Here is a 27,668-nt window from a genome sequence, read left to right on the forward strand (position 1 = left end):
TACAAACTATACCCCATATTGACAAAAGCCAAAACAGGTTTGTAAATGCATGAATTAAAAAACCCAGAAATGCCTTATTTTCGTAAGTATTCATACCCTTTGCTATGAGACTCGTAATTGAGCTCAGTTGAATCCTGTTTTCATTGATCATCCTTGAGATGTTTCTACAACAAAATCCATCTGTGGTAAATTCAACTGATTGGACATGATTTAGAAAGGCACACACCTGTCTATATAATGTCCCACAGTTGACAGTGCATGTCAGAGCAAAAACCAAGCCAATAATCGAGGGAGTTGTCCGCAGAGCTCCGAGACAGCATTGTGTTGAGGGACAGATCTGGGGAAGTGTTTGCATCGAAGGTCCCCAAGAACACAGTGGGCCCTTAAATGGAAGAAGTTTGGAACCACCAAGACTCTTCCTAGAACAGGCCGCCCGGCAAAACTGAGCAATCGAATAGAAGGGCCTTGGTCAGGGAGGTGACCAAGAACCCGATGGTCACTCTGACAGAGCTCTAGAGTTCCTCTGTGGAGATGGGAGAGCCTTCCAGAAGGACATCCATCTCTGCAGCGCTCCACCAACCAGGCCTTTATGGTAGAGTGGCCAGACAGAAGCCACCTCTCAGGCACATGATAACTCACTTGGAGTTTGCCAAACGGTACCTAAAGACTCTCAGACCATGAGAAACAAGAGTCTCTGTTCTGATGAAAACAAGATTGAACTCCTTGGCCTGAATGCCATGCGTCTCATCTGAACGGAGCAAGATATACAGAGATCCTTGATGAAAACCTGCTCCAGAGTGCTCAGGACCTCAGACTGGGGCAAAGGATCACCTTCCAACAGTGGAAAGACCCTAAGCACATAGCCAAAACAACGCAGGAGTGGCTTCGGGGCAAATCTCTGAATGTTCTTGAATGGCCCAGCCCGAACTAACATCTCTGGAGAGACCTGAAAATAGCTGTTCAGCAATGCTCCCCATCCAACCTGACAGAGCTAGAGAGGATCTGCAGAGAAAAATGGGAGAAACTTTCCAAATACAGGTGTGCCAAGATTGTAGCGTTATACCAAAGAAGACTCGAGGCTGTAATCGCTGCCAAAGGTGCTTCAACAAAGTACTGAGTAAAGGGTCTGAATACTTATGTAAATGTGATATTTCAGCTTTTTTATACATTTGCAAAACAATTCGAAAAACAAACCTGTTTTTGGTTTGTCATTATGGGGTATTGTGTGTAGACTGATGAGGGGCTAAAAAACGATTTAATACATTTTAGGATAAGGCTGTAACGTAAAAAAACAAAAAAAGGTTTAGGGGTCTGAATACTTTCGGGAAGCACTGTATACATGGAAACACTCCAGGTTACTATTAATTGCATGCAATTGATAATATTTTGTGATTATAATGGAAAATGATATGGTTGAACATATTTGAATGCTTTGCCTGTTTGCCGGCTTCACTAGTCCTGGACTAAAAAGTTATTTCAATAGACATTCTTTATTGATAATGTTTTTTAGTTTGCAGACTAGACTTAATCTCTGTCTGGGAAACTGGCCCATACAGTATTAACCTTCCCAAGGTACCATTACTAACGAAACCAATCTTTACAACAAGAAAAAAGACAAACAGTATTGAATTTTGAAATATAGTTTTCCAAAAAACATATACCAACAGTGGGAACTATTGTCAGGATCTCTACAATGATTTTAATAATGGTTGTATTGGAGCCGAGAATTTAATTGTTTTTTCTTTATTTTATTATCTTTTCCATTGCAGTTGATAAGGGTTAAAGTTAGTAACCTTTTATTTGTGTTCCTTGGATTATACTTTAGATATTTAATTGACACTATTCATCCACCTTAGCTGTGGACAATCATCATTAAATAATATGGTAGTAAATCCTAACAACAAGTTAAGTGGAATAAAATGTAAAGTTTGCAAACAGGCACAGTATACTTGTGGTTTTCTGTTCACACTAGGTATGCACTGCTTACAAAAGTGTCAAAGTCTGTTTGTCACCCTGACAAACATGCACATTGTCTTCTCCACAAGCCTGTCTTTCATTTGTCGAGTATCACCACATTATGATCCGTTCACGTGATTTCACTCAGTATTTATGGTAGTGCTCCTGTGAGAATTCTGCTAAATGTCACTCGTCTTGTGCAGCCTGAATAGAAATGGATCCTGTGATTACTATAGTTCTGGTGGTGGCAGCAGCAGTAGCAGCAGCAGCACAAGGTGAGAAATTATATTACAAAGAACAGAGGACTAGCTAAGACTTAATAAGACACAAACAATGATCCTAATAGTTGGAAATGTTCTGCTAATCCAATTTACATTTATTAGATTAATTAATAACAAGTGTCAATAATCAAGAACTGAGAAAGTTAATATGTTTGCTTATCAAAAATGTGAATATTTGGTATTGCATTAATGCATCACAGACATACACTTACATACTTGTTATGAAACCGATTAACTAGCATGCTAATACTGGTGTAATCGCTAAGTCTAGGGTTCTTTGAAAATGTATATAATAATTGATCAAGCCTACAAGCAATACAAAACTCTATTATTATGGTGGGAGATTATAATGCATTTTTAAATTCCTCAATGGACTGTAAAGGAAATCATATTACAAACTATCACCCTCCTGCACTTAAGGAAATGTCAAATATCATTGATATATTGGAACTAGTGGATATATGGAGGCATACATATCCTGACCTAGTGAAATATACATAGCGGAGGCTCAATCAAGCTAGTCGTCTTGACTACTTTCTTATGTAATACTCGTTGTCACGAAAAGTAAAAAAAGTGTTGATAGGGGATAGAGTGCGGTCGGACCATCAAATAATTGGCATACACATTATTGTTACAGAATTTCCACGTGGGTGAGGATATTGGAAATGTAATCAAAGCCAATTTGATGATAACTTGTTTCTAAAACTTCTTTGGGATCAGTGTCCCTTCAGCCTTCCCGGTGGCTCAGTTGGTAGGGTGTGTGCAACGCCAGGGTTGTGGGTTTGATTCCCACGGGGGGCCAGTACAAAAAATAATTTAAAAAATAATAAAATACATGAAATGAAATGTATGTGTTCACTACTGTAAGTTGCTCTGGATAAGAGTGTCTTCTAAATGACTAAAATGTCAAATGTACATTCCTTTCACATTTCCACAAACGTCAGTGTTTCCTTTCAAATGGTACCAAGAATATGCATATCCTTGCTACAGGACCTGAGCCACAGGCAGTTTTGGGTATGTCATTTTAGGTGAAAATTGAGGCGGATCCTTAAGATCTCGGACAGAAGAATGAAGAACTGACTTTTTCTGACATAACATACTGTAGGTACAGCAGATCCCCTTATTGTATGGGACACTTTTAGATGTGCCTTTAGAGGGCATGCAATTACATTAATCATATTTAAAACAAAAGCAATTTAGGTCAAAAGAGTTCGTATTAACAAAGTAAATAGAAGTACTAATTGTACAGATATATGGCAATAAAAACTGAACCATAGAGGCACAGAATACGTTAGAGGAAATACCAAAATAAATGGAGGAACCTATTCAAGAAAGATCAAGTGTAATATATTATAAAAATGTATTGGGAAAAATGCACCAAATTATTTTTTAATCTTCAACATAGAATTGCTAACAAAAATAATTCACATAAACTTGTTACAAATGACAGTGTCACCCATGATTCACCAAACAATAATTTGAAAGAGGAAGCAAAGTACTTTAAGCATGTCTTCATTTCAGTCTCCTCCATCTCCATTAACCAAAGTAAATGTTTATCTATTAATAATGTAAAATTATCAGCTGTACAGAAAGACTCATGTGAAGGTCAAATTGGAGAGGCGGAACTTCTTGATGCAATTAAAGCCTTTAAGTCTGGGAAATCTCCAGATCTGGATGGAATACCAGTTCAGGTATACCAAATCCTTTTTGATGTACTCAGAGGATGGTTATTGCATGTTATAACCACTCCTATAAAAATGGTGGATTATCAGATAAGAAGACTCAACAAGGTCTGATTTAATTTTAACTGAAACAGGACCCAAGTGATAAATATAAAGATCCAGTCCATTTAATAATGTGGAGGCCCTTTCCACTTCAGTGTTGTGATGCAAAAATGATATTAAAATGAATAGCGCATAGAATTAAAAAGGTACTTTCGGATATTATTCATCCTAGTCACACAGGATTTTAACATGGACGATACATTGGAGATAATATAAGACAAGTACTGGAAACGATTGCCAACTTTGAACAGTCTGGGAAAACAGGCCTGGTATTCATAGCTGACTTTGAAAAGGCTTTTGATAAAGTATGACTGCAATTTATATATAAATGCCTGGAATATTTCAATTTTCTCTCTTATACAATGGGTTAAAGTTATGTATAGTGTAAAATAGTAAATAATGTCTACTTCTCTGAAAGTATTCAACCATCAAGAGGACTAAAACAAGGCTGTCCAAGATTGGTATATCTATTTATTATGGCAATTGAAATGTTTGTTATTAAAATCAGATCCAACAATAATATCAAGGTGCTAGAAATCCAGGGTTTGAAAACCGAGGTGTCAATTGTACGCTAATGATTCCTGTTTTCTTTTAAATCCACATTCTGGATCCCTTCATCGCCTCATAGAGGATCTAGATACTTTTTCTAACTTCTCTGGATTACAACCAAATTATGATAAGTGTACCTACTGGATCACAAAAAAAGCTTTTACATTACCATATAGTTTACCAATAAAATGGTCTGATGGTGACGTGGACATACACGGTATTCATATCCCGAAAGAAAGAAATGATCTCACTACAATACGTTACTTGGAATTATTCCACATGATAGGGGCCTGGGAGGAAAAGACAGATTTACCCAACTCTGTGGATACACGTGGAGACTCCATCATTAACCAACCCTGTGATCTTTATATTTCAACAAGGATGTTAAGTAAATTGTCTATTGTCTAAGGCTTTATAAACAAACAGGATAATGAAGTGACCTATGTGTTTTTAGCGAGGTCCAATCAACTTTATGATAAAGGATACATTGGTGTCAAAACTGTCAGATGTTATAAAACGAAGTGCGCAATGATACATTTTGTCCAAGGGCTGGTAGCTGCATTCATGTATATGTAATATCGCCACAATCTATAACAGGAATAAATGTAGACTGAATTATCTGTTTTCTACTATTTAATGAAAGGCAAGCCCTATTCCTATAGAAGAAGCCCAACTTAATTCTTAATTTCTTCACTAACTCATCAACAGAAAATAAACACCTGTCTCTTTGTGGAAAAATAACCCTGATTAACTCTTTAGTCATATCTCAGTTGACCTGTTTGCTTATGACCTTGTCTACACATAGCAACATATTTTTTTTGATTATATGAGAATAGAAGATTCAGTTTTATTTGAAACTGGTAGCCAGACAAAATAAAACAGGCCAATTCATATCATGAATATCAATTCAGAGTGCGGAAATGATTAAATATTAAAGCATTAGAACTTTCACTAAAGGCTTTAGTCATACAAAAGTTATACTTAAATCCAAACTTGTTCTCTAGCAGATTAGTAAGAAAGTCTCCCATGTTCAAGAATGGCTTTTTGCTGTCCCCTGGGGGAATGGAGTTTGGAAGTGTATGCTGTATAGTGTTTGTCTATGTCCTAACACTAACATTGTCCCCTTATCAACAAAATACTGACCTAAAATCATTGCTCCACAGTTAATGCCATGGCCTGTAATCTCTTTCACAAGAATGGAACTCATCGATGCTATGGGGCTTTGGGAAAATCTTTGTCCTTACAGCTGGCTGCAGACAGCAGTAATGAAGAAATAACATTGAAAAACAATTATTCTCGTATTCTGCACTTCAAAACTGGAGAAGACTGGAGATCTAAATTGCATCAGGATTATGTGAATCGCTCATTCTTTAATAATGGAACATTCAGACTGGACAGAGTTATAGAGGAAGACTGTGGAGATTACCAATTGGAAACATATAATTCTGAGGGAGCATTGTTGCGCAGAGTTAGCTTTCTACTTGAGATACAAGGTACAGAATTCTTTATTTTTTTTAGTTAGGCATAAAGAATTCATGCATCCTTTTTCTGGTGAGGGGGTTTCTGAAAGTTTGCCAGGATGTCAGTATTTCAATAGGTTTGTACTGTAGTACTTGGCAGCAGTAAACGCATAGAGAGCATATTGTTAAATCATACAGTACTTTAGATACAATGTTTGCATGAATCAGAATTAGGGTATTTGAGTGATCTCTTGTGTTTGTGTCTGTCAGCCCCGGTGTCAGAGCCAGTGTTGTCTCACCTCTGTCTGCCTCTTGGAGAGACCGTGGTCACCTGCTCCTCAGAGGGAGATGGTCTTCAGTACAGCTGGACCCTGAATGGCCAGAATATGACCAGGAGTGTAGCCAACCACTACCAGAGCAGTGTCATCATACTGAAGAGTGATGTGACAGGAACCCTGACCTGTATGGTTCAGAATAAAGTTAGCAGCAGCAACTCCACTATTGATCTCTCCTTGGCCTGCTCAGGTAATCTCAGGACAGTTGACTTCATTCCCAGCTTTTGAATTAAGAGTACAACTTTGTTTCATTTACATGGTCAACAAATGTTGTGTTCTAATGTTTTCTTTCTAGTTGTCTCTTCCCAGTTTCCTTTAGTAGCTGTGACAGTGTCTGTGGCTCTGACTGTTGGAACTCTCACATTACTTCTTGCACTCTTTGTTGGTATTAACCATCTATGCAAGAAACAAAGATCCAGATTTGATAATTCAGGTACAATTTTATAGGTAATTTAGTTTCAAGTCGAGAACGTTTTAAATGTTGAAAAAACATGACATTTTGTTTAATGTTCAGATTGTACAACAGCTTTCTTTTCATTTTTCAGAAGGCGTTGACGAGGTTGTCGTTTACGCTGATGTGAAAACGGGCAAGAAAAGAAATCAAGCAAGGACGCAGAGGCCCCCAGACACAGAGATGGTGGAGTATGGACAGATCAAAATGGCTGTGAACCCAGACGTGGCAGGCTGCCCATAGACTCAAGGGTAGACACTTTAACCACATGTAGCTTTATAAAGCAGTAATAAGACAAGGGTTGACTGAACATTATGTGGATGCACTGATTGAGTAGATGAGACAGACCATCAAACTTAAAGACTAGTGTCAAATGAACACAACAATATGACATCATGCATCATGCAACGAATGCTAGGAAGATGCACTGCATGTAGGTTTGAGTTTGTTAACATGAATTACTGTCTCATTTTGTAATGTATATTGTACAATGGTATAACAATTTTAGAGTATTTTGTAACTTTTCCTTAAAACCATAATATCAATGTTTCTCTATTTCAATGTTTGAAAGGATCCTGACTAGAGTGCAGGCAAGTCAGACCTTAGTTCTAATGCTAGAGAGAACGCATGTGAACATTTCCTGTAAACTGAGCTGCGATATCATACTGTAAATGTAATGCTTTCTTTCTTTTGAGAAATCCATGTTGTTGTACCAATGTCTATTTGAGATCAAATACTCATTTACAATTGTTCTATAATATAAATAAAGAATAAATAAAGGCTTTGTACATCTTTTACACTGTTTAAAGTATTTACAGCTATTCATGTATTATTTCTTACATATATTGTTGCAGTGAAAACATGATATGGATAAGATAATAAAAGATAAGACAAAACTATATGTAGTTGCACATAAAAAAAGTTTTGTAAACTCATCTTTTTCAAAATGTACTGACCCTTGCATGCTTTGTTATGGAGGTGTGAAGACCTCTGGTGAGACATTAGAAAGCACAATCAATGTAAAATATTGGATTGTTAGAATGTGTAACTTCAAAGTGCACAATATTTAATTGAATCGTTCCTTTTGAATATAAACCAGACGATGTCTCCCTGTGAAAAGAGACAGGGAGACACCATTTAACTGTGATCCTTGGATTATGTTTTAGATATTGAATTTTCTCTATTCATCCACCTCACCTGTGGACAATCATCATTAAATAATATGGTAGTAAATCCTAACAACAAGTTAAGTGGAATAAAATATGAAGTTTGCAAGCAGGCACAGTATACTTGGGGTTTTCTGTTCACACCAGTTATGCACTGCTTACAAAAGTGTCAAAGTATGTTTGTCACCCTGACAAACAAGCACATTGTGTTGTCTACAAGCCTGTCTTTCATTTGTCGAGTATCACCACATTATGATCCGTTCACGTGATTTCACTCAGTATTTATGGTAGTGCTCCCGTAAGACTTCTGCTAAATGTCACTCGTCTTGTGCAGCCTGAATAGAAATGGATCCTGTGATTACTATAGTTCTGGTGGTGGCAGCAGCAGCACAAGGTGAGACATGATATTACACAGAACAGAGGACTAGCTAATAAGACACAAACACTGATCCTAATAGTTGAACATGTTCTGCTAATCCAATTTACATTTATTAGCTTCTATAGGTACCAAATGTACACAAAATAATAATTAGTCCGTATGTCCACTAATAACAATAATAATAATCAGTCTGTTAGGCGTGTGTCTCGGAGGCGAAGTCAGGTGCAGGAGAGCAGAGTGTAGTGAACAGGCACACTTTTTATTCCGGTCAAAATGACAGCACAAAAATAACACAAAATGTGCCCAAAACACAGAACATAGACAAAAAGTAATGCGCGTAACAATATCCGCAATATCAACATACATGTAACACAAACAATCCTACACAAAGACATGATGGCGAACAGAGGAATAAATACATATGAATTGATTGGGGAATGAGAACCAGGTGTGCAGGGAACAGTTTGGCAGGCAGGCTTGGGGCGGGCAGAAAGGTCAAAAACCGGGAAAGCTAGAAAGCAGGAACAAACGAGAGCCAGGAGAAGAGGGTAAAAATGCTGGTAGGCTTGACAAAACAAAACGAACTGGCAACAGACGAACAGAGATCACAAGTATAAATACTCAGGGGATAATGGGGAAGATGGGCGACACATGGAGGGGGGTGGAGACAAGCACAAAGACAGGTGAAACAGATCAGGGCGTGACAAATGAAACATTCAGGCTGGACAGAGTTGTGAAGAATGACTCTGGAGATTACCGATTCAAAATATATAACTTAGAGGGAACACTGTTGCGCAGAGTCAACAATGCTACTTGAGATACAAGGTATAGAAACTTTTTGATTTTAAGTTAGGCCTAAACACTTCATGTATCCTTTTCTTGGTGAGGGGTATTTCTGAAAGGTCACCAGGATGTCAGTATTTCATTAGGTTTGTACTGTAGGACTTGGCAGCAGTAGTTTGTGTCTGTCAGCCACGGTGTCAGAGCCAGTGTTGTCTCACCTCTGTCTGCCTCATGGAAAAACCGTGGTCACACGAGAGAGAGATGGTCTTCAAGAGGGAGATGGTCTTCAGTACATCTGGACCCTGAATGGACAGAATCTGACCAGGAGTGTCATACTGAAGAGTGATGTGACAACTCTATTTCATTTACATGGTCAACAATTGTGTTCTGATGTTTTCTTTCTAGTTGTCTCTTCCCAGTTTCCTTTAGTAGCTGTGACAGTGTCTGTGGCTCTGACTGTTGGAACTCTCACACTATTTACACGGTTTGTCATTATTAACCATCTATGCAAGAAACAAAGATCCAGATTTGATACTTCAGGTAAAAAGTAATTTAGTTTCACATCCAGAACATACATTTGAAATGTTGAATAAACATGACATTTTGTTTAATGTCCAGATTGTACAATAGCTTTACTTTCATTTTTCAGAAAGCGTTTACGAGGTTGTTGTTTACACTGCTGTGAAAATAGGCAAGCAAAGAAATCAAGCAAGGAAGCAGAGGCCCCAAGCCACAGAGATGGTGGAGAATGGACAGATCAAAATGGTTGTGAACCCAGACGAGGCAGGAAGCCCAGAGACTCAAGGGTAGACATTTTAACCACATGTAGCTTTGTAAAGCAGTAATAAGACAAGGGTTGACTGAACATTATGTGGATGCACTGATTGAGTAGATGAGACAGACCATCAAACTTAAAGACTAGTGTCAAATGAACACAACAAGATGACATCATGCATCATGCAACGAATGCTAGGAAGATGCACTGCATGTCATTTTGAGTTTGTTAACATGAATAACTGCCTCATTTGGTATTGTATATTGTACAATGGAATAAAAAGTGTACAGTATTTTGTAACTTTTCCTTAACCGTACTATCAATTTATCTTTATATCAATGTTTGAATGGATCCTGACTAGAGTGCTGGCAAGTCATAACTAAGCTCTAATGCTGGAGAGAAAACATGTAAACATTTCCTGTAAACTGAGCTGCAATATCATACTGTAAATGTAATGCTTTCTTTCTTTTTAGGCATCCATGTTGTTGTACCAATGTTAATTTGAGCTCAAGTCTGGATTTACAATTGTAATATAATATATTGTTAATGAGGGGCTGTAAATAAATGTATTTTTACGGTGCTGGAAGTATTTAGAGAGATTCATGTTAGATTTCTTACATACATTATATTGTTGCAGTGATAACGCATAATGTATTTGTATATAAATAGAAACGTTTTGTGAACTCAAGAAATCGAGATAAGTTAACAAAAGTGCACTTTTTAAGTCAGTGGGGGTAACTCATATTTTAAAGATGTTCACTCCACAATGTACTGACCCCTGCATGCTCTGTTAAGGTTTGAGGACCCCTGGTGACCCATTAAAGAACACCATCAATGTGTAATATTGGACAGCTGGAATGTGCTTGAAAGTAAATCAATAGTCTGTCCTTTTGAATATAAATCACAGAATGTCCCCCTCTGAAAAGTTATGTTGTTCTGTACGACACAAACAGACCAACAGACAGTCAAAGAGAGACCATGAAAGTAACATTTTTGAACATACAGCGTACTTACTTTTCATGAAACTAAGGATGGCTTTTTTGATGACATCATACAAATACTTCAAGTAGTCATAAGGAAAACATAACTAGGAAGAAACTGATGTTGTAGGAATAGTAACATTATGGGCATTCAGGTTAAAACATGTGCTTATACTGTGAGTCAAATTATTGACCTTTCTGTTGTTGTCTGGAAGCTATAAATGAAAGGTGTGTCAGCCAACCTCCACATGTCTTAAGTAGAGTGTGGTCACTGAGCAGAGGTCAAACTACCATCACAAACTGTAGTACAAACTGTTTTCATATTGTAAAGGAGAGGATTTATGATAGATATGAGGAGAGCATATCATTTCTAAAACACATCTAGAGCATTTGTCATCCATTTCATTCTCGGAAAAGACAACTTTTTTTCTCTACATTTAGACTTTGGTAAGTTAATTTCAGTGGTATTTGTAGGAATTAATATTTTCTCTATCAAATTAATCTGTGTTATAATAAAATGACTGAATGTGATGACCCACAACAGATGTTGGTACTTGTGGAAGATGATTGGTTTTACTGAAATCATACACTTATATTGCTAATGTTTTGCCATGACAGATATCAGATATTACAGTATTACTATTCCTCTTCCTGCTTCAGTACTGCTGACACTTACAGATGGTACAAAAATCCCTTGTTCTCATCAAACTACATGGTAGTGAATAATCCCTCACAATGTGTAATAAGTTACAACTTCTGTTTTTGAAACAGGTACTTGTGGTTGGGCGTTCACACCAAGCAACATGTGACATAAAGAAGTGTTCTCTGACAAGCCAGTAAGTGGTGTTGTCAACCAGCCTGTCTTTAATTCATACTGCATCATCCTCAGCTACTGCTATCTACACAGTTTTATATTAACCCTGTATCTTAATTCACTCTGCAGGCAGAAGATACATGAACCCCCTGATAATTATAGTTCTGGTGGACACAGCAGAGCTGTTTTCTCCAGAATACACAATACTGCAGGAAAAGTATTCCCCCATCCTCTACTGTCTATACTGGAAACACTCAGCTCAGATCAGGCTGCCATCTAGTGGGAGAAGTAACAATTTAATGTAGGCCTGAATTCTAGTGGGAGAAGTAACAATTTAATGTAGGCCTGCATTCTAGTGGGAGAAGTAACAATTTAATGTAGGCCTGCATTCTAGTGGGAGAAGTAACAATTTAATGTAGGCCTGCCATCTGGTGGGAGATGTAGCAATTTCATGTATGCCTGCTATTATGCAATGCCTGAGATTCTGTAGCTGTACAGGAATGGGCTTCTTTTATAAGGGTCAGTTTTCTCTAATTCCCTACTATCTGTATTTGAATGAGGTCAGTTAACCTCTAGTCTCCCTGTAGGACACCAGCTGAGCTCCAGAGCAGGAGGGTCTGAGTGACACCGGTCAATGATTAGCCGGCTGCATGTGGACACAGAGGGAAGCCCACCGACTGGTCTGAGGAACCATCTCTCATCTCTTTACTTGAAATCAGTTTACGCCTCCACTCAACTCCATCGCACTAACGTCACACTATGTCACGCTCTTATGTATGTACTGTCAATGCTGTGCGTTTCAGGAACATTTTAGCCTTGTCACACTGTCTCTCCACCCGTCCTTCTCTGACTTTCTTGGTTCTTGTCATACTACAGTACTTGGCGGAGTCACAATTAGTACCAATGGATCTATGAGTAGGATTCAATCTGTAAGGTGTAACTGAGTGAAGTAGGAATACTGAGGGTGCTGCAGCACCCACTGATAAAAAAAACACATTATTCAAATATCTTCCCCCTTACTAGCTCTGACTTTGCTGATAGCTACTTTGTTGAAGAAAAAATGACTTATTATGACTATTATGTGGTTGTCCCACCTACCTCTTTTGAGATGAATGCACTAAGTGTAAGTCGCTCTGGATAAGAGCGTCTGCTAAATGATTCAAATGTCAAACGTAAAATGGCCGTTGAGTGAGTAGTTTCCTCAAAGAAGTATGGCATTTCTCTTCAAACTGCTCCATCCGTTGAGCATGGCGAGTTTCATGAAACCATTTCTGAGAGATGGCAGTTTGGTGCTCCACCCGCTCTGTTTCATGTTTATGTCTACAGTATCTGATGTCAGTTAATGTTGTCTTGAATGAAACACCATAAAGTAGAACATCTTGTTATTACATTTATATATTAGTAATTAGAATTGTTGTTGTGTATAGAATTGCACATCTAACACTGAACTAGCCATGTCAATGACTTTTATTAAGAACTGTGGTGTTTTAAAAACATAATATGTAATCCACTAAGTCTATCTAATCATCTATATCAAAACATATATACTCTGAACAAAAATATAAACACAACCTGTAAAATGTTAGTCCCATGTTTCATGTATCTGAGATGAGAAAAAAGAAGAAACCCGCACATTGCTCTTGCTAGTAGCACTGCTCTTTAATAAGCTTTACGTATCGGACTCAAGGCCTTCGTCAGAGCTTAATGTATCTGAAATAAAAAAATCTCTGATATTTTCCAAAAGCACAAAAAGTGTATTTCTCTCAAATGTTGTGCACAAATTTGTTTTCATCCCCAAGGTGTGGCATATCAAGAAGCTGATTAAACAGCATGATCAATGCACAGGTGCACCTTGTGCTATGGACAATAAAAGGCCACTTCAAAAATGTGCAGTTTTGTCACTCAACACAATGCCACAGATGTCTCAAGTTTTGAGGGAGCATACATTTAGCATGCTAATTGCAGGAATGTCCATCAGAGCTGTTGCCAGAGGATTCAATGTTAATTTCTCTAAGCTGCCTCAAATGTCCTTTTAGAGAATTTGGCAGTACGTTAAATTGGCCTCACAACCGCAGACCAGACCACGTGTAACCACGCCAGCCCAGTACCACCACATCCAGCTTCTTCACCTGTGGGATCATCTGACGTGGCGTGGGGGCTGCTGAGGAAAATATTTGAAATAGTTCCATGTTGCATTTATATTTTTGTTCAGTATACAAAGAAACATACATTTTATACACTACCGGTCAAAAGTTTTAGAACACCTACTTATTCAAGGGTTTTTCTTTATTCTACTGTTTTCTACATTTTAGAATAATAGTGAAGACATCAAAACTATTAAATAACACATATTGAATCATGTAGTAAACAAAAAAAGTGGTAAACAAATGGAAATAGATTTTAGATTTTAGATTCTTCAAAGTATGCCTTGATTACATCTTTGTAGACTCTTGGCATTCTCTCAACCAGCTTCACCTGGAATGCTTTTCCAACAGTCTTGAAGGAGTTCCCACATATGCTTCGTACTTGTTAGCTGCTTTTCCTTCAATCTGCGGTCCAACTCAAACCATCTCAATTGGGTTGTGGTCGGGTGATTTTGTGGAGGCCAGGTCATTTGATGCAGTACTCCATCACTCTCATTTTGTGTCAAATAGCCCTTACACAGCCCAGAGGTGTTTTTGGGGTCATTGTCCTGTTGAAAAACAAATGATATTCCCACAAAGCACAAACCAGATGGTATGGCCTATCGCTGCAGAATACTGTGGTCGCCATGCTTTTTAAGTGTGCTTTGAATTCTAAATAAATCACAGACAGTGTCACCAGCAAAGCACTCACACACATCACACCTCCTCCTCCATGCTTCAAAGTGAGAACCACACATGCAGAGATCAAGGTTGGAACCAAACATCTGGACTCATCAGACCAAAGGACAGATTTCCACCAGTCTAACATCCATTGTGTAACGGTTGTCTTTGGAAGAAGGAGTAGACCAATGTGCAGCGTGGTACGTGTTCATGATGGTTTATTATTTCTGAACACTGAATCAGAAACAAAGTGGAACAAAAACGCAACAGCTCTGTCAGGTGAACACACAAGATAGAAAACAACTACCCACAAAAACCCTGTGTGAAAAGGCTACCTAAGTATGACTCTCAATCAGAGACAATGATAGACAGCTGTCCCTGATTGAGAGCCATACCCGGCCAAAACAAAGAAATACACAAAAGATAGAAAACGGAACATAGAATGCCCACCCTAGTCACACCCTGGCCTAACCAAAATAGAGAACAAAAACATCTCTATGGCCAGGGCGTGACACATTGCTCGTGTTTCTTGGCCCAAGCAAGTCTCCTCTTCTTATTTGTGTCCTTTAGAAGTGGTTTCTTTGCAGCAATTCGACCATGAAGGCCTGATTCACGCAGTCTCCTCTGCACAGTTGATGTTGAGATGTGTCTCTTACTTGAACTCTGTGAAGCATTTATTTGGGCTGCAATTTCTGAGACTGGTAACTCTAATGAACTTATCCTCCGCAGCAGAGGTAACTCTGGGTCTTCCTTTCTTGTGGCGGTCCTCATGAGAGCCAGTTTCATCAGTTTCATAGCGCTTGATGATTTTTGCAACTGCACTTGAAGAAACTTTCAAAGTTCTTGAAATTTCCGTATTGACTGACCTTCATGTCTTAAAGTAATGATGAACTGTCGTTTCTCTTTGCTTATTTGAGCTGTTCTGGGCATAATATGGACTTGGTCTTTTACCAAATAGGGCTATCTTCTGTATACCGACCCTACCTTGTCACAACCGAACTGAATGGCTCAAACGAATTATGAAGGAACGATATTCCACAAATTCACTTTTAACAAGGCACACCTGTTAATTGAAATACATTCCAGATGACTACCTCATGAAGCTGGTTGGGGAATGTCAAGAGTGTGCAAAGCTGTCATCAAGGCAATGGTAGGCTACTTTGAAGAATCTAAAATCAAAAATATGTTTTGATTTGCATAGCACTTTTTTGGTTACTACATTATTCAATATGTGTTATTTAATAGTTTTGATGTCTTCACTACTATTCTACAATGTAGAAAATAGTAAAAATAAAGAAAAACCCTTGAATGAGTAGGTGTGTCCAAACTTTTGACTGGTACTGTATATATATTTATAGGGCTTACATATACTCACGGGCCAGTTTGTTAGGTACACCCATTTAGTACCGAGTCGGACCCCAGGGATGTTGATCAATGCTGACAAGATGGCATCAAACAGGTGCTGCAGATTGTACTTCTTGTTTTTAGCTGATGGGATTTGAACCCGGTGTCGTAGTCCGCTGCAATAGCCCATCCGTGACAAGGATCAACAAGTTGTCCATTCCGAGATGTCGTTTGGCACACCACTGTTGTACTGAGCTGTTATTTGCCTGTTTGTAGCCCGCCTGTTAGCTTACAGGAACCTCTCTCATCAAGCTCTGTTTTTGCCCAAAGGACTGCCACTGACTGGATATTTTTAGTTTGTGCCACCATTCTCTGTAAAACCCTAGACACTTTTGTGCATGAAATGCTCAAGAGGTTGGACGTTTCTGAGATGCTGGATCAGGTGCACCTGGCACCGATGGTCATACCACGCTTAGGTCACTTGTTTTGCCCATTCTACTGTTCAATCGAACAGTAACTGAATGCCTCAATGCCTGTCTGCCTGCTTTATATAACAAGCCAAGGCCACTGTCTGTAGGAGCGATGCAATTTCATGAACGGGGTGGTGTACCTAATATACTGTCAGTTGAGTGTTTAACTCAACAGTATTTTTTTTCATAGGCTTGTATTAAGTGGTATTGCTGTTTTTTTCAGAAACAAAATAGTCCTCAAGATACCTAACACCACTTTCCATCAGTGGGCTCCCGAGTTGTGCAGCGGTCAAAGACACTGCATCTCAATGTTAGAAGCGTCACTACAGACCCTGGTTCGATTCCAGGCTCTTTCACAACCGGCTGTAATTGGGAGTCCCATAGGGCAGCGCACAATTGGCACAGCAGATTCCGGGTTAGGGTTTGGCCGTCATTGTAAATAAACATTTGTTCTTAACTGACTTGCCTAGTTAAATAAATAAAAAATATAGCTAACTTAAGAGGAAATTACTAATTAGTAGTAATTGACATACATTTTTAGATCTGCTTTTACATCTAGACTGACTTTTGTGTCCTTGTGTGGAAGCTATTCATAAAAAGTGTATAAGCTGCCCTTTGTCTTAAAGACTGCATTACATAGACAAGATGTGGTGGGTGTAACCGAGATAGAGATAGCATGGAAGAGTTTAGAACAATCCATCATTGTTCCTGAATCATTCTTGTTATGGGAAACTAATCCAGGTTGGGGGTTAAAACAATACCAGGTGCAGATAACCCCAACATGAACCCAAGGAGGCTTATGGTGCCTCTCATCAGCATGGAAGGGGTGGAACCATTCTTAGTGTCAGCTATATATAGTCCTCAGAATTGTCTGTAAAGGTTAAGCTCTCAGCAACACACACTTCAGATTGATGGCTTCATTATTGCAATAATTAATCGATATTGAATAAAGATGATTGTTTGAAGAAATGACAAAGTCTTTCTCACACGATTAGAAATTCCACGACACTTTGAAACTTTCTTCAAGTGCAGTCGCAAAAACAATCAAGCACTATGATGAAACTGGCTCTCATGAGAACCACCACAGGAAAGGAAGACCCAAAGTTACCTCAGCTGCAGAGGATAAGTTCATTAAAGTTACCAGACTCAGAAATTGCAGCCCAAATAAATGCTTAACAGAGTTCAAGTAACAGCCACATCTCAACATCAACTGTTCAGAGGAGACTGCGTGAATCAGGCCTTCATGGTCAAATTGCTGCAAAGAAACCACTACTAAAGGACACTAATAATAAGAAGAGACTTGCTAGGGTCAAGAAACACAAGCAATGGAGATGGGAGAACCTTCCAGAAGGACAATCATCTCTGAAGCACTCCACCAATCAGGCCTTTATGGTAGAGGGGCCTAACGGAAGCGACTTCTCAGTTACATCATAGCTCACTTGGAGTTTGCCAAACAGTACCGAAAGACTCTGAGACGATGATAAAAAAGAGTCTCTGTTATGATGAAAACAATATTGAACTCTTTGACCTGAATGCCAAGCGTCTCGTCTGGAGGAAATCTGGCACCATTCCTATGGTGAAGCATGGTGGTGGCAGCATCATGCTGTGGGGATATTTTTCAGCAGAAGGGACTGGGAGACTAGTCAGGATTGAGGCAAAGATGAACGGAGCAAGGTACACAAAGATCCTTGATGAAAACCTGCTCCGTAGTGCTCAGGACCTCAGGCTGCGGCAAAGGTTCACCTTCCAACAGGACAACAACCCTAAGCACACAGCCAAGACAACACAGGAGTGGCTTCGGGACATGTCTCTGAAAGTTCTTGAATGGACCAGCCAAATTCCGGACTTGAACCCAAACAAACATCTCTGGAGAGACCTGAAAATAGCTGTGCTGCAACGCTCCTCATCCAACCTGACAGAGCTAGAGAGGATTTGCAGAAAAGAATGGGAGAAACTCTCCAGATTTAATCAATTTTAGAATAAGGCTGCAACGTAACAAAACATGTAAAACGTCAAGGGGTCTGAATACTTTCTGAATGCACTGTATACATAGAAACACTCCAGGTTACTATAAATTGCATGCAATTGAGAATAATTTGTGATTATTATGGAAAATGTTATGGTTGAACATACAGTGAGGCAAAAAAGTATTTGATCCCCTGCTGATTTTGTATGTTTGCCCACTGACAAAGAAATGATCGGTCTATAATTTTAATGGTAGGTTTATTTAAACAGTGAGAGACAGAATAACAACATAAAAATCCAGAAAAACGCATGTCAGAAATGTGATAAATTGATTTGCATTTTAATGACGGAAATAAGTATTTGACCCCCTCTCAATCACAAATATTTCTGTCTCCCAGGTGTCTTTTATATAGGTAACGAGCTGAGATTAGGAGCACACTCTTAAAGGGAGTGCTCCTAATCTCAGCTTGTTACCTGTATAAAAGACACCTGTCCACAGAAGCAATCAACCAATCAGATTCCAAACTCTCCACCATGGCCAAGACCAAAGAGCTTTCCAAGAATGTCAGGGACAAGTTTGTAGACCTACACAAGGCTGGAATGGGCTACAATACCATCGCCAAGCAGCTTGGTGAGAAGATGACAACAGTTGGTGCGATTATTCGCAAATGGAAGAAACACAAAAGAACTGTCAATCTCCCTCGGCCTGGGGCTCCATGCAAGTTCTCAACTCGTGGAGTTGCAATGATCATGAGAACGGTGAGGAATCAGCCCAGAACTACACGGGAGGATCTTGTCAATGATCTCAAGGCAGCTGGGACCATAGTCACCAAGAAAACAATTGGTAAAACACTACGCCGTGAAGGACTGAAATCCTGCAGCTCCCGCAAACTCCCCCTGCTCAAGAAAGCACAAATACATGCCCGTCTGAAGTTTGCCAAAACCGTCAAATCTTGGGTGAGAACCTCCTTCCCTCAGCCAGGGCATTGAAAATGGGTCGTGGATGGGTATTCCAGCATGACAATGACCCAAAACACACAGCCAAGGCAACAAAGGAGTGGCTCAAGAAGAAGCACATTAAGGTCCTGGAGTGGCCTAGCCAGTCTCCAGACCTTAATCCCATAGAAAATCTGTGGAGGGAGCTGAAGTTTCGAGTTGCCAAACGTCAGCCTTGAAACCTAAATGACTTGGAGAAGATCTGCAAAGAGGAGTGGGACAGAATCCCTCCTGAGATGTGTGCAAACCTGGTGGCCAACAAGAAACGTATGACCTCTGTGATTGCCAACAAGGGTTTTGCCACCAAGTACTAAGTCATGTTTTGCAGAGGGGTCAAATACTTATTTCCCTCATTAAAATGCAAATCATTTTATAACATTTTTGACATGCGTTTTTCTGGATTTTTTTTGTTGTTATTCTGTCTCTTACTGTTCAAATAAACCTACAATTAAAATTATAGACTGATAATTTCTTTGTCAGTGGGCAAACGTACAAAATCAGCAGGGGATCAAATACTTTTTTCCCTCACTGTATATGAATGCTTTGCTGGTTTGCCGGCTTCACTAGTCCTGGACTAAAAAGCTATTTCAATAGACATTCTTTATTGATTATGTTTTTTAGTTGCGGACTAGGCTTAATCTCTGTTAAGGAAACTGGCCCATACAGTATTACCTTCCCAAGCTATCATTACTAATGAAACCAATCTTTACAACAACAAAGAAAACAGTAACAGTTATTGACTTTTGAAACATATTTTTCCAACAAACAAATACCAACAGTGGGAACTACTGTCAGGATCTCTACAATGATTTCAATAATGTTTGTATTGGAGCCGAGAATTTAATTGTTTTTTCTTTCTTTTATTATCTTTTCCATTGCAGTTGATAAGGGTTAAAGTTAGTAACCTTTTATTTGTGTTCCTTGGATTATATTTTAGATATTTAATTTTCTCTATTCATCCACCTCACCTGTGGACAATCATCATTAAATAATATGGTAGTAAATGCCTAACAACAAGTTAAGTGGAATAAAATGTAAAGTTTGCAAGCAGGCACAGTATACTTGTGGTTTTCTGTTCACACCAGTTATGCACTGCTTACAAAAGTGTCAAAGTATGTCTGTCACCCTGACAAACAAGCACATTGTGTTGTCTACAAGCCTGTCTTTCATTTGTCGAGTATCACCACATTATGATCCGTTCACGTGATTTCACTCAGTATTTATGGTAGTGCTCCCTTGAGACTTCTGCTAAATGTCACTCGTCTTGTGCAGCCTGAATAGAAATGGATCCTGTGATTACTATAGTTCTGGTGGTGGCAGCAGCAGTAGCAGCAGCAGCACAAGGTGAGACATGATATTACACAGAACAGAGGCCTAGCTAATAAGACACAAACAATGATCCTAATAGTTGAACATGTTCTGCTTATCCAATTTACATTATAGTCATTTAGCAGACACTCTTATCCAGAGCAACTTACAGTAGTGAGTGAATACATTTCCCAAAAAATGTTTCTCTGTACTGGTCTCCTGTGGGAATGAAACCCACAACCCTTGCATTGCAAACACCATGCTCTACCAACTGAGCCGCACAGGACCACATTTATTAGATAATATAGTTACCAAATGTACACGAAACAATAATAATAATCAGTCCATATATATAAGAGTGGGTCCACTAATAACAACTGTTAGATAAAAAATCAAGAACTGGAGATATATAAAATGTTTGCTTTGTAAAAGTGTGAATATTTTGTATTGTGCTATTATTATATTTTGCACCTTCAGACATACATTAAGGCATCACAGACATACACTTACACACTTGTTATGAAACCGATTAACTAGCCTGCTAATACTGGTGTAATCGCTAAGTCTAGGGGTCTTTGAAAATATATATAATAATTGATCAAGCCTACAAGCAATACAAAACTCTATTATTATGGTGGGAGATTATAATACGATTTTAAAAACCTCAATGGACCGTAAAGGAAATCACACTACAATTTATCACCCTCACGTATATCATGGATATATTGGAACCAGTGGATATATGGAGGCATACATATCCTGACCTAGTGAGATATACATAGCGGAGGCTCAATCAAGCTAGTCATCTTGACTACTTTCATATGTAATTCTCGTTGTCACAAAAAGTAAAAAAAGTGTTGATAGGGGATAGAGTGCAGTCGGACCATCAAATAATTGGCATACACATTACTCTTACAGAATTTCCACGTGGGCGAGGATATTGGAAATGTAATCAAAGCCTATTTGATAACTTGTTTTTAACTAGGACAGAAGAATGAAGAACTGACGTCTTCTGACATAACATACTGTAGGTACAGCAGATCCCCTTATTGTATGGGACACTTTTAAATGTGCCTTTAGAGGGCATGCAATTCAATACTCATCTTTAAAACAAAAGCAATTTAGGTCAAAAGAGTTCATATTAACAAAGTAAATAGAAGTACAATTTGTACAGATATATAGCAATAAAAACTGTACCATAGAGGCACAGAATACGTTAGAGGAAATATTAAAATAAATGGAGGAACCTATTCAAGAAAGATCAAGAGTAATATATTATAAAGACATTTTCGGAAAAATGCACAAAATTATTTTTGATCTTCAACATAGAATTACTAACAAAAATATTTGGCAGATACCTGTTACAAGTGACAGTCACCCAACAATATTTTGAAGGAGGAAGCAAAGTACTTTATGTACTGTCTCACATGTTTTCATTTTAGTCTCCTCCATCTCCACTAACTGAATTTAATTGTATGGATTTTTTCATTTATTAATAATGTAAAATTAACAGCTGTACAGAAAGACTAATGTGAAGGCCAAATTGGAGAGCAGGAACTTATTGATGCAATTAAAGCCTTTAAGACTGGGAAAACTCCAGGGCTGGATGGATTACCATTTGAGGTATTGTGGTGGATGAATCAGAATTAGTTGGGTAACATAGATAATTAAGATGTTTTATTAGTATAATATGCTTATGTGAGATACTTGTCATTAGAAAGTGTCCTTTGGACTCTGGTGTCTTTCAGTTACACATTTCCCTTAGCTGGGGCTCAGTCACTTGGGGCCCAGAGAGGGGAGAGGTCAGACTTGTTTTTTACATGTCTCTGTTGCTATGCAGAATATCAGCAAGAGAGGAGGACAGAATGAAATATTGTCTTATGTGAATGTCTTTACCTATTCTTAAACCATGTGACGGGATGGCATGATTAATGGGGAACCAATTATTTGTCTCCACAATGTCTGTGCGCAGGTCACTCCCCTCAGTGAGCTTGTCCAGGAGTGGGAACAAGAGGTGTCTTACTGAGGATGGGCCTCTATGAGATAGCACTGACAGAGGAGATTTATGGTGTATTTTGATAAGAACACCTAAAAAGCATTCCAGAGGACATGAGCTAATGGTTTTGTTCTATACCGTACCAGGGAGGGACGGTTCTAGGAAGACCAGACACTCGTCTATATAATGAACACTGTTGAGATAGCAGCTGCTGTCTGCTGTGTTTTATAGATATCTTTTCATACCAAACTTAACCTTTGTGAACTGTTCCTAAGATTTGTGGTTCGTCAATGTACGTTGAAGGGGTGGTTCTTGGGTATAAAATATCTCAGTAGCCATTGTGTTAAAACCTTCCTGGTTCATTCGAGAGAGTGCATTATTGAAGATGAAAGTACTTTTGCAAAAGTATCTTAATTATTAAAGATGTAGTTAACTCAGACTGGTGTGTTTGTAACTCTCCTCATTTGGTAATGCAGAAATTAGCCACCACATTTGGCGACGGGGGATGTGGGATGTGAATCTTCACTTGGTGATCGCGTCTGACGATCTGGGTAAATCGTGCACGAGGGATCCCTCAACTATACCACATCTCGAACTTAGTTTTTTTTTAAAGAAAGAAGTGAGCAAAACACACTTGAAGTCGAGTTTTTAGAAAAGCCTCTGTTATGTGAGCTCTGAGTGTGTATTCCTTTGTGAGGGGGGCACCTTAGAGACGTAAACAGGGCCGAGTCAGAGGAGAGAAATCTGAGAGTTTGCGGACTCAATGATACTCTGCCACTTGTCGGTTGCGGGCAACCTAGAGCCGTCCTGACACTGAATTGATCACAGTGGGGATTGGTGCGGTCTGTGGGGGTGAGGGGCCAGGGTGACTGTGTGTTCTGTGTGAAACATGGTACTTGGTGAAGCCCTATTTGAATAAGGACCTAGTTCTGAGAATGTCTGTGTGACTGTATAAGTGACCCTCAGAGGTGGTGAATTCCAATTATTTTAAATGTACTAGCCAGGTATGCCCTGGGTTACTCTGTGTGAGTATTTTTGTTAAAGTTACCATTAGGTAATCTTTGTGTAGGAGCGTTCTGTGTGAGCGGGTAGGTTGACTCTGTGTGGGTAACCTTTCAATTATGTTCCGATGTTCTGTGTGGGTGATCCTTAAAGTTCTGTGTGAGTACCTAAACATTTCTAACGTTTTATATGGATTCTGTGAATATATGAAAATATGATAAATTGTATGTGTGTATAATCGATTACTAGAGATTTGATAAAGAATGCTGAGAATATAATTAGATACAATTTAAACCACCCATTCATAGACGTACGTAGGTTTTGAGTTGGTATCTTTAATGGATAATTCGATAAAGATGAGGTTTTAAGTGTTATTAAACTGTCTATAATGTTTGGGAAATTGTGCTCTAGAATCTGATTGGACTGTGTCCACTTTTGGTTATCTCACCCTAACGATGTAACTATAAATGCTTATTGGATTATCTCCGTCTGGGTAAAACAGTTGAAATAAAAATGCCCTTAAGGTCTGAAACTGTTTTCTTTTTTCCTCCCAGTATGAGAGGAGTTGCTGGATTTATTGAATACACCGTTTTCCATAAAGTTAGAGCGAATTAAGATGGAATCTCGACATAATTTATAAAGTTGGACAAATCCTAGGGTATCCATCAAACTAATTATCATTGCCTGATTTTAATATGATGAAGTAAAGTCATTGAAATACGATGAGAAAACATAATCTACTTTTATTAAAAGGCGCAAGATCTGTTTCCTAGTCTATGAATGTTGATTTTACTATTTGACTGCTAAATCTATTCATTTGGCATGTGAGAATCATCGCCGGAGTAAAGCTTGGACTTTGAAATGAGGGCTATGTTCTGGGAATTGTCTCAGTAGTACGGGCCTGATTGTATGACTACAGACAATTGTAAATGGGTTTATTTGCTGGGAGTCTTGTTCATTTAAACAGCATTGGTGGTTCAGTGGTAGAATTATCGCCTGCCACGCGGGAGGCCTGGGTTTGTTTCCAGGCTAATGGACTAAAATCTGTGTTTTTGATTGTAATTCAACTATTGGTATGTTTTGCCTGGAAAGATACGGTCGCTAGTGTTCGTTTAAGATATAAACTTAACGTTTTGATAGCTTGATTAGTTTAAATTGAAACACTAATTCATTCAAAATAAAAGCGAGGCGAATTTTGATATAATACGTTGTCTGTTGCTGGAAATGACATACAGAGAAAGAGTTGAATGAAGTATTTTATAAATTTGGCGATTTACATGTTATTTTTAAAGTCTTGGACATTTCATAAGTGTGAAGCCGAAAGAGAAGAGGAAGTTGTAAAGTTTGGTTTTAATCTTACGATAGAGGTAAGGCAGAAGGTTGTTTGAGTAGTGGGTTATATTTTTGCTTACGGGTAAAACCAAAGATTAGAAGAGAATTGGTTATGTGCGCTGGGCTATGTTTGGTTAGAAGGAAACATTTTGTGATAGAAAGCTGGATATTGATTCTTGGTTTCAATGTTTAGGTAACACCAGTGAATTTGAAAAGGAAGTTTATGTATTCAAACATTATACTCTGTTTCCATTACGTGGAACAATGTAAGGGCAGTACAGTGAATTGCAGGTTGAGTTAATTTTATTTTACAGGGACAGTGCAAATGAATCACAGTTGTGCGTGTGCTTGGCCGGTGAGCGCGTTCCTGTAAAACGTAGAGCCGCAAGATAGCACGAGGATTTGATCTTTGTAAAGGGGGTGAGTGTAACCGATGTGGAATGGCTAGTAGGTTAGCGGTGGTGCGCGCTAATAGCGTTTCAATCGGTGACGTCACTCGCTCTGAGACCTTGAAGCATAGTTTTGTTACTTCTGTAGTAAAACAGTTTCATATGTTTTGGAAATTAGCTAGGTTGCATTTGGTTATTTGAATTACCTTTTTCATTTGCTTTTAAAAGAGAGGTTGGAATCAAGTATGATGCAGTGGAACTTAAAATCAGATATCACGTGGAACTTTTCTCCTGATACATAGACATCTGTCTCAGGGGCATTAGTTGCTTTCTTTGTAAGGAACATGCAGACCGTGTTTTTTAAATTTTATTGAGATGCAAACATGAGTCTCTGAGCAACTTTGTCATCTGAACCATTATAGTAGTGAGTTCTTGTGTAGCTTGTTTGTTATTTGCATGCATTGATCAATGTATCATCTGTATACATTGATACTTCAGACCCTGTACAGACAGAAGGAAGATCATTAATGTACGAGCTGAACAGTACTGACCTTTGGGGAATGAAAACGTTGTATATTATGAGTGGAAAAAAGTTAGTTTTGATTCTTACGCTGATGAGACAGCACAAACTTTTGAAAGGTTTTAGATTTGTTTAACAAAATGTGTGTTTACTAAATTTATGCTACAGGTTGAAATGATTTGATTGCTGGAAAGAGGTTATGGGTTTGTTTATTGTTTATTTTTGGTGTTGATTTCACTTAATTAAACATTGTATTGTCTGATGTGTTTGAGTAGGATTCTTTCCTCCAGGACGGATGGAAGTCAACTAAAGTATGTATGTTAAAGGTGACATGGGAGAATACGTCTCAAACTACATTTTATTAAATGACTGGGATTAAATATTGCTGATTCCTTACGCTGAGAAATGTCCTACATTTGCGACATAATTTTTTTTTCAATTTAGTGGGGTAACAGGAACAATCCAAAGGTAAAAAATGCTATCACATATTTGTTGGATAATTATCCTGGTATCTAGTAATGATACCAGGATAATTGTATCTAAGGGTAGTGCATGTTCAATTAAGCATACATATACATTGATGTAGATTAAAACTAATGATTAATGATTTGAGGGTGTACAGTGGAATTATCATTAGTGTCACGTCCTGACCAGTAAAAGGGATTATTTGTTATTGAAGTTTGGTCAGGGCGTGGCAGGGGGTGTTTGTTTTGGGTGTTTCGGGGTTTTTGGTTTATGTTCTATGTTTTCTATTTCTATGTGGGTTTTCTAGTTTTTTTATTGCTATGTTAGTTTTGGGAACGACCTCCAATTAGAAGCAGCTGGTTGTCGTTGCTTCTAATTGGAGGCCATATTTAAGTGGGTTTATTTTCTCTTGTGTTTGTGGATGGTTGTTCCATGTATAGTCTATGTACCTTACAGGACTGGTTTTGTCGCGCTTTTGTTCAGTGTTCATTTCTTTAATAAATCAAGAAGATGATTCACATCCCTGCTGCAGTTTGGGCTGATCATTACGACGCATATGACAATTAGGTTTTGTTTGTAGTTAACTTTTGGGTTTCTGAATTGGTGTAGTATAATGAATGCTACCGAAGTGTTTTTCTTTGGGAAAATGGGGATTTCATTGTCTCTCTTTGGAATGTTTGCTGGGGCTATAATCTTGGGTGAGTGAGATTGAGGCCGTAAACTACCAAAATGGAAAAGGCCTGGAAATGTTTTGTTTGTTTTTACTTTAGGGTTTTGCAAATACCCTCACACAACATATTTGTTATTACTATTTGTTGGTGTTTTTAAAATAGTATGTTTGATTTGTTTTTCTATTTCCTGTGGGGTTGGTGAGTTTTCCATTTGACTTTGTGCTAAGATATCTTATTAAAGGGGTATACATACGTGGAATTTTTTGAAGTTTTTTTCCTGAGTTTTAATTAAAGATGTGTATTCTTTTGATAATGAAATGTTCTGGGTACCTGTGACACAAGATGTGGAAAATGTTTGAGGGTTTTTCTTTAATTTGTCTAAAATAGTAAGAAACATTTCTGTGACGGGGTGGTATGACTTATGACCTTTGTCAGGGCTTTCCTGTGTGGTCTGATCAGCCTCATGGGAAAGCCATTTGGATAATTAATTTTAGGTCATTTGTTATGCTGATGTCAAGGTAATTTGTGTAATTTATAATGATGATAGAATTTAAAGTTCTTAGACATTTGTAATCTGGACCTATGTGATATAGGACATTGCCTTTCCCTAAGGGTAGGCTGCTTGAAGTCTATTTTCTTATGACCATGTGGGTAAATTATTTTTTCTTTGTGGAGGTTTTCAGAGTTGTGATT

General features: G+C 38.3%; 1 protein-coding gene across 3 annotated transcripts in view; it reads left to right on the forward strand.

Moving 5' to 3' along the window:
• The first annotated feature begins 2,145 nt into the window (after positions 1 to 2,145).
• Positions 2,146 to 27,668, forward strand: part of LOC115204510 (uncharacterized) — a 41,758-nt gene continuing 16,235 nt past the window's right edge. Inside the window, exons 1-5 of one of the 3 annotated variants that reach the window (XM_029770158.1) lie at positions 2,146 to 2,231; positions 5,734 to 6,063; positions 6,301 to 6,555; positions 6,661 to 6,798; positions 6,911 to 7,627. In XM_029770158.1, coding sequence (XP_029626018.1) covers positions 2,171 to 2,231; positions 5,734 to 6,063; positions 6,301 to 6,555; positions 6,661 to 6,798; positions 6,911 to 7,059 — 933 coding nt within the window. In that variant the 5' untranslated portion in view covers positions 2,146 to 2,170 and the 3' untranslated portion in view covers positions 7,060 to 7,627. Of the gene's footprint in view, positions 2,232 to 5,733; positions 6,064 to 6,300; positions 6,556 to 6,660; positions 6,799 to 6,910; positions 7,628 to 27,668 lie in introns of those variants that run through there. The other 2 variants (XM_029770159.1, XM_029770160.1) reach the window with 2 other exon arrangements.

Source organism: Salmo trutta, chromosome 12, assembly GCF_901001165.1.
Source record: "Salmo trutta chromosome 12, fSalTru1.1, whole genome shotgun sequence".
NCBI classification, from domain to species: Eukaryota; Metazoa; Chordata; class Actinopteri; order Salmoniformes; family Salmonidae; genus Salmo; species Salmo trutta.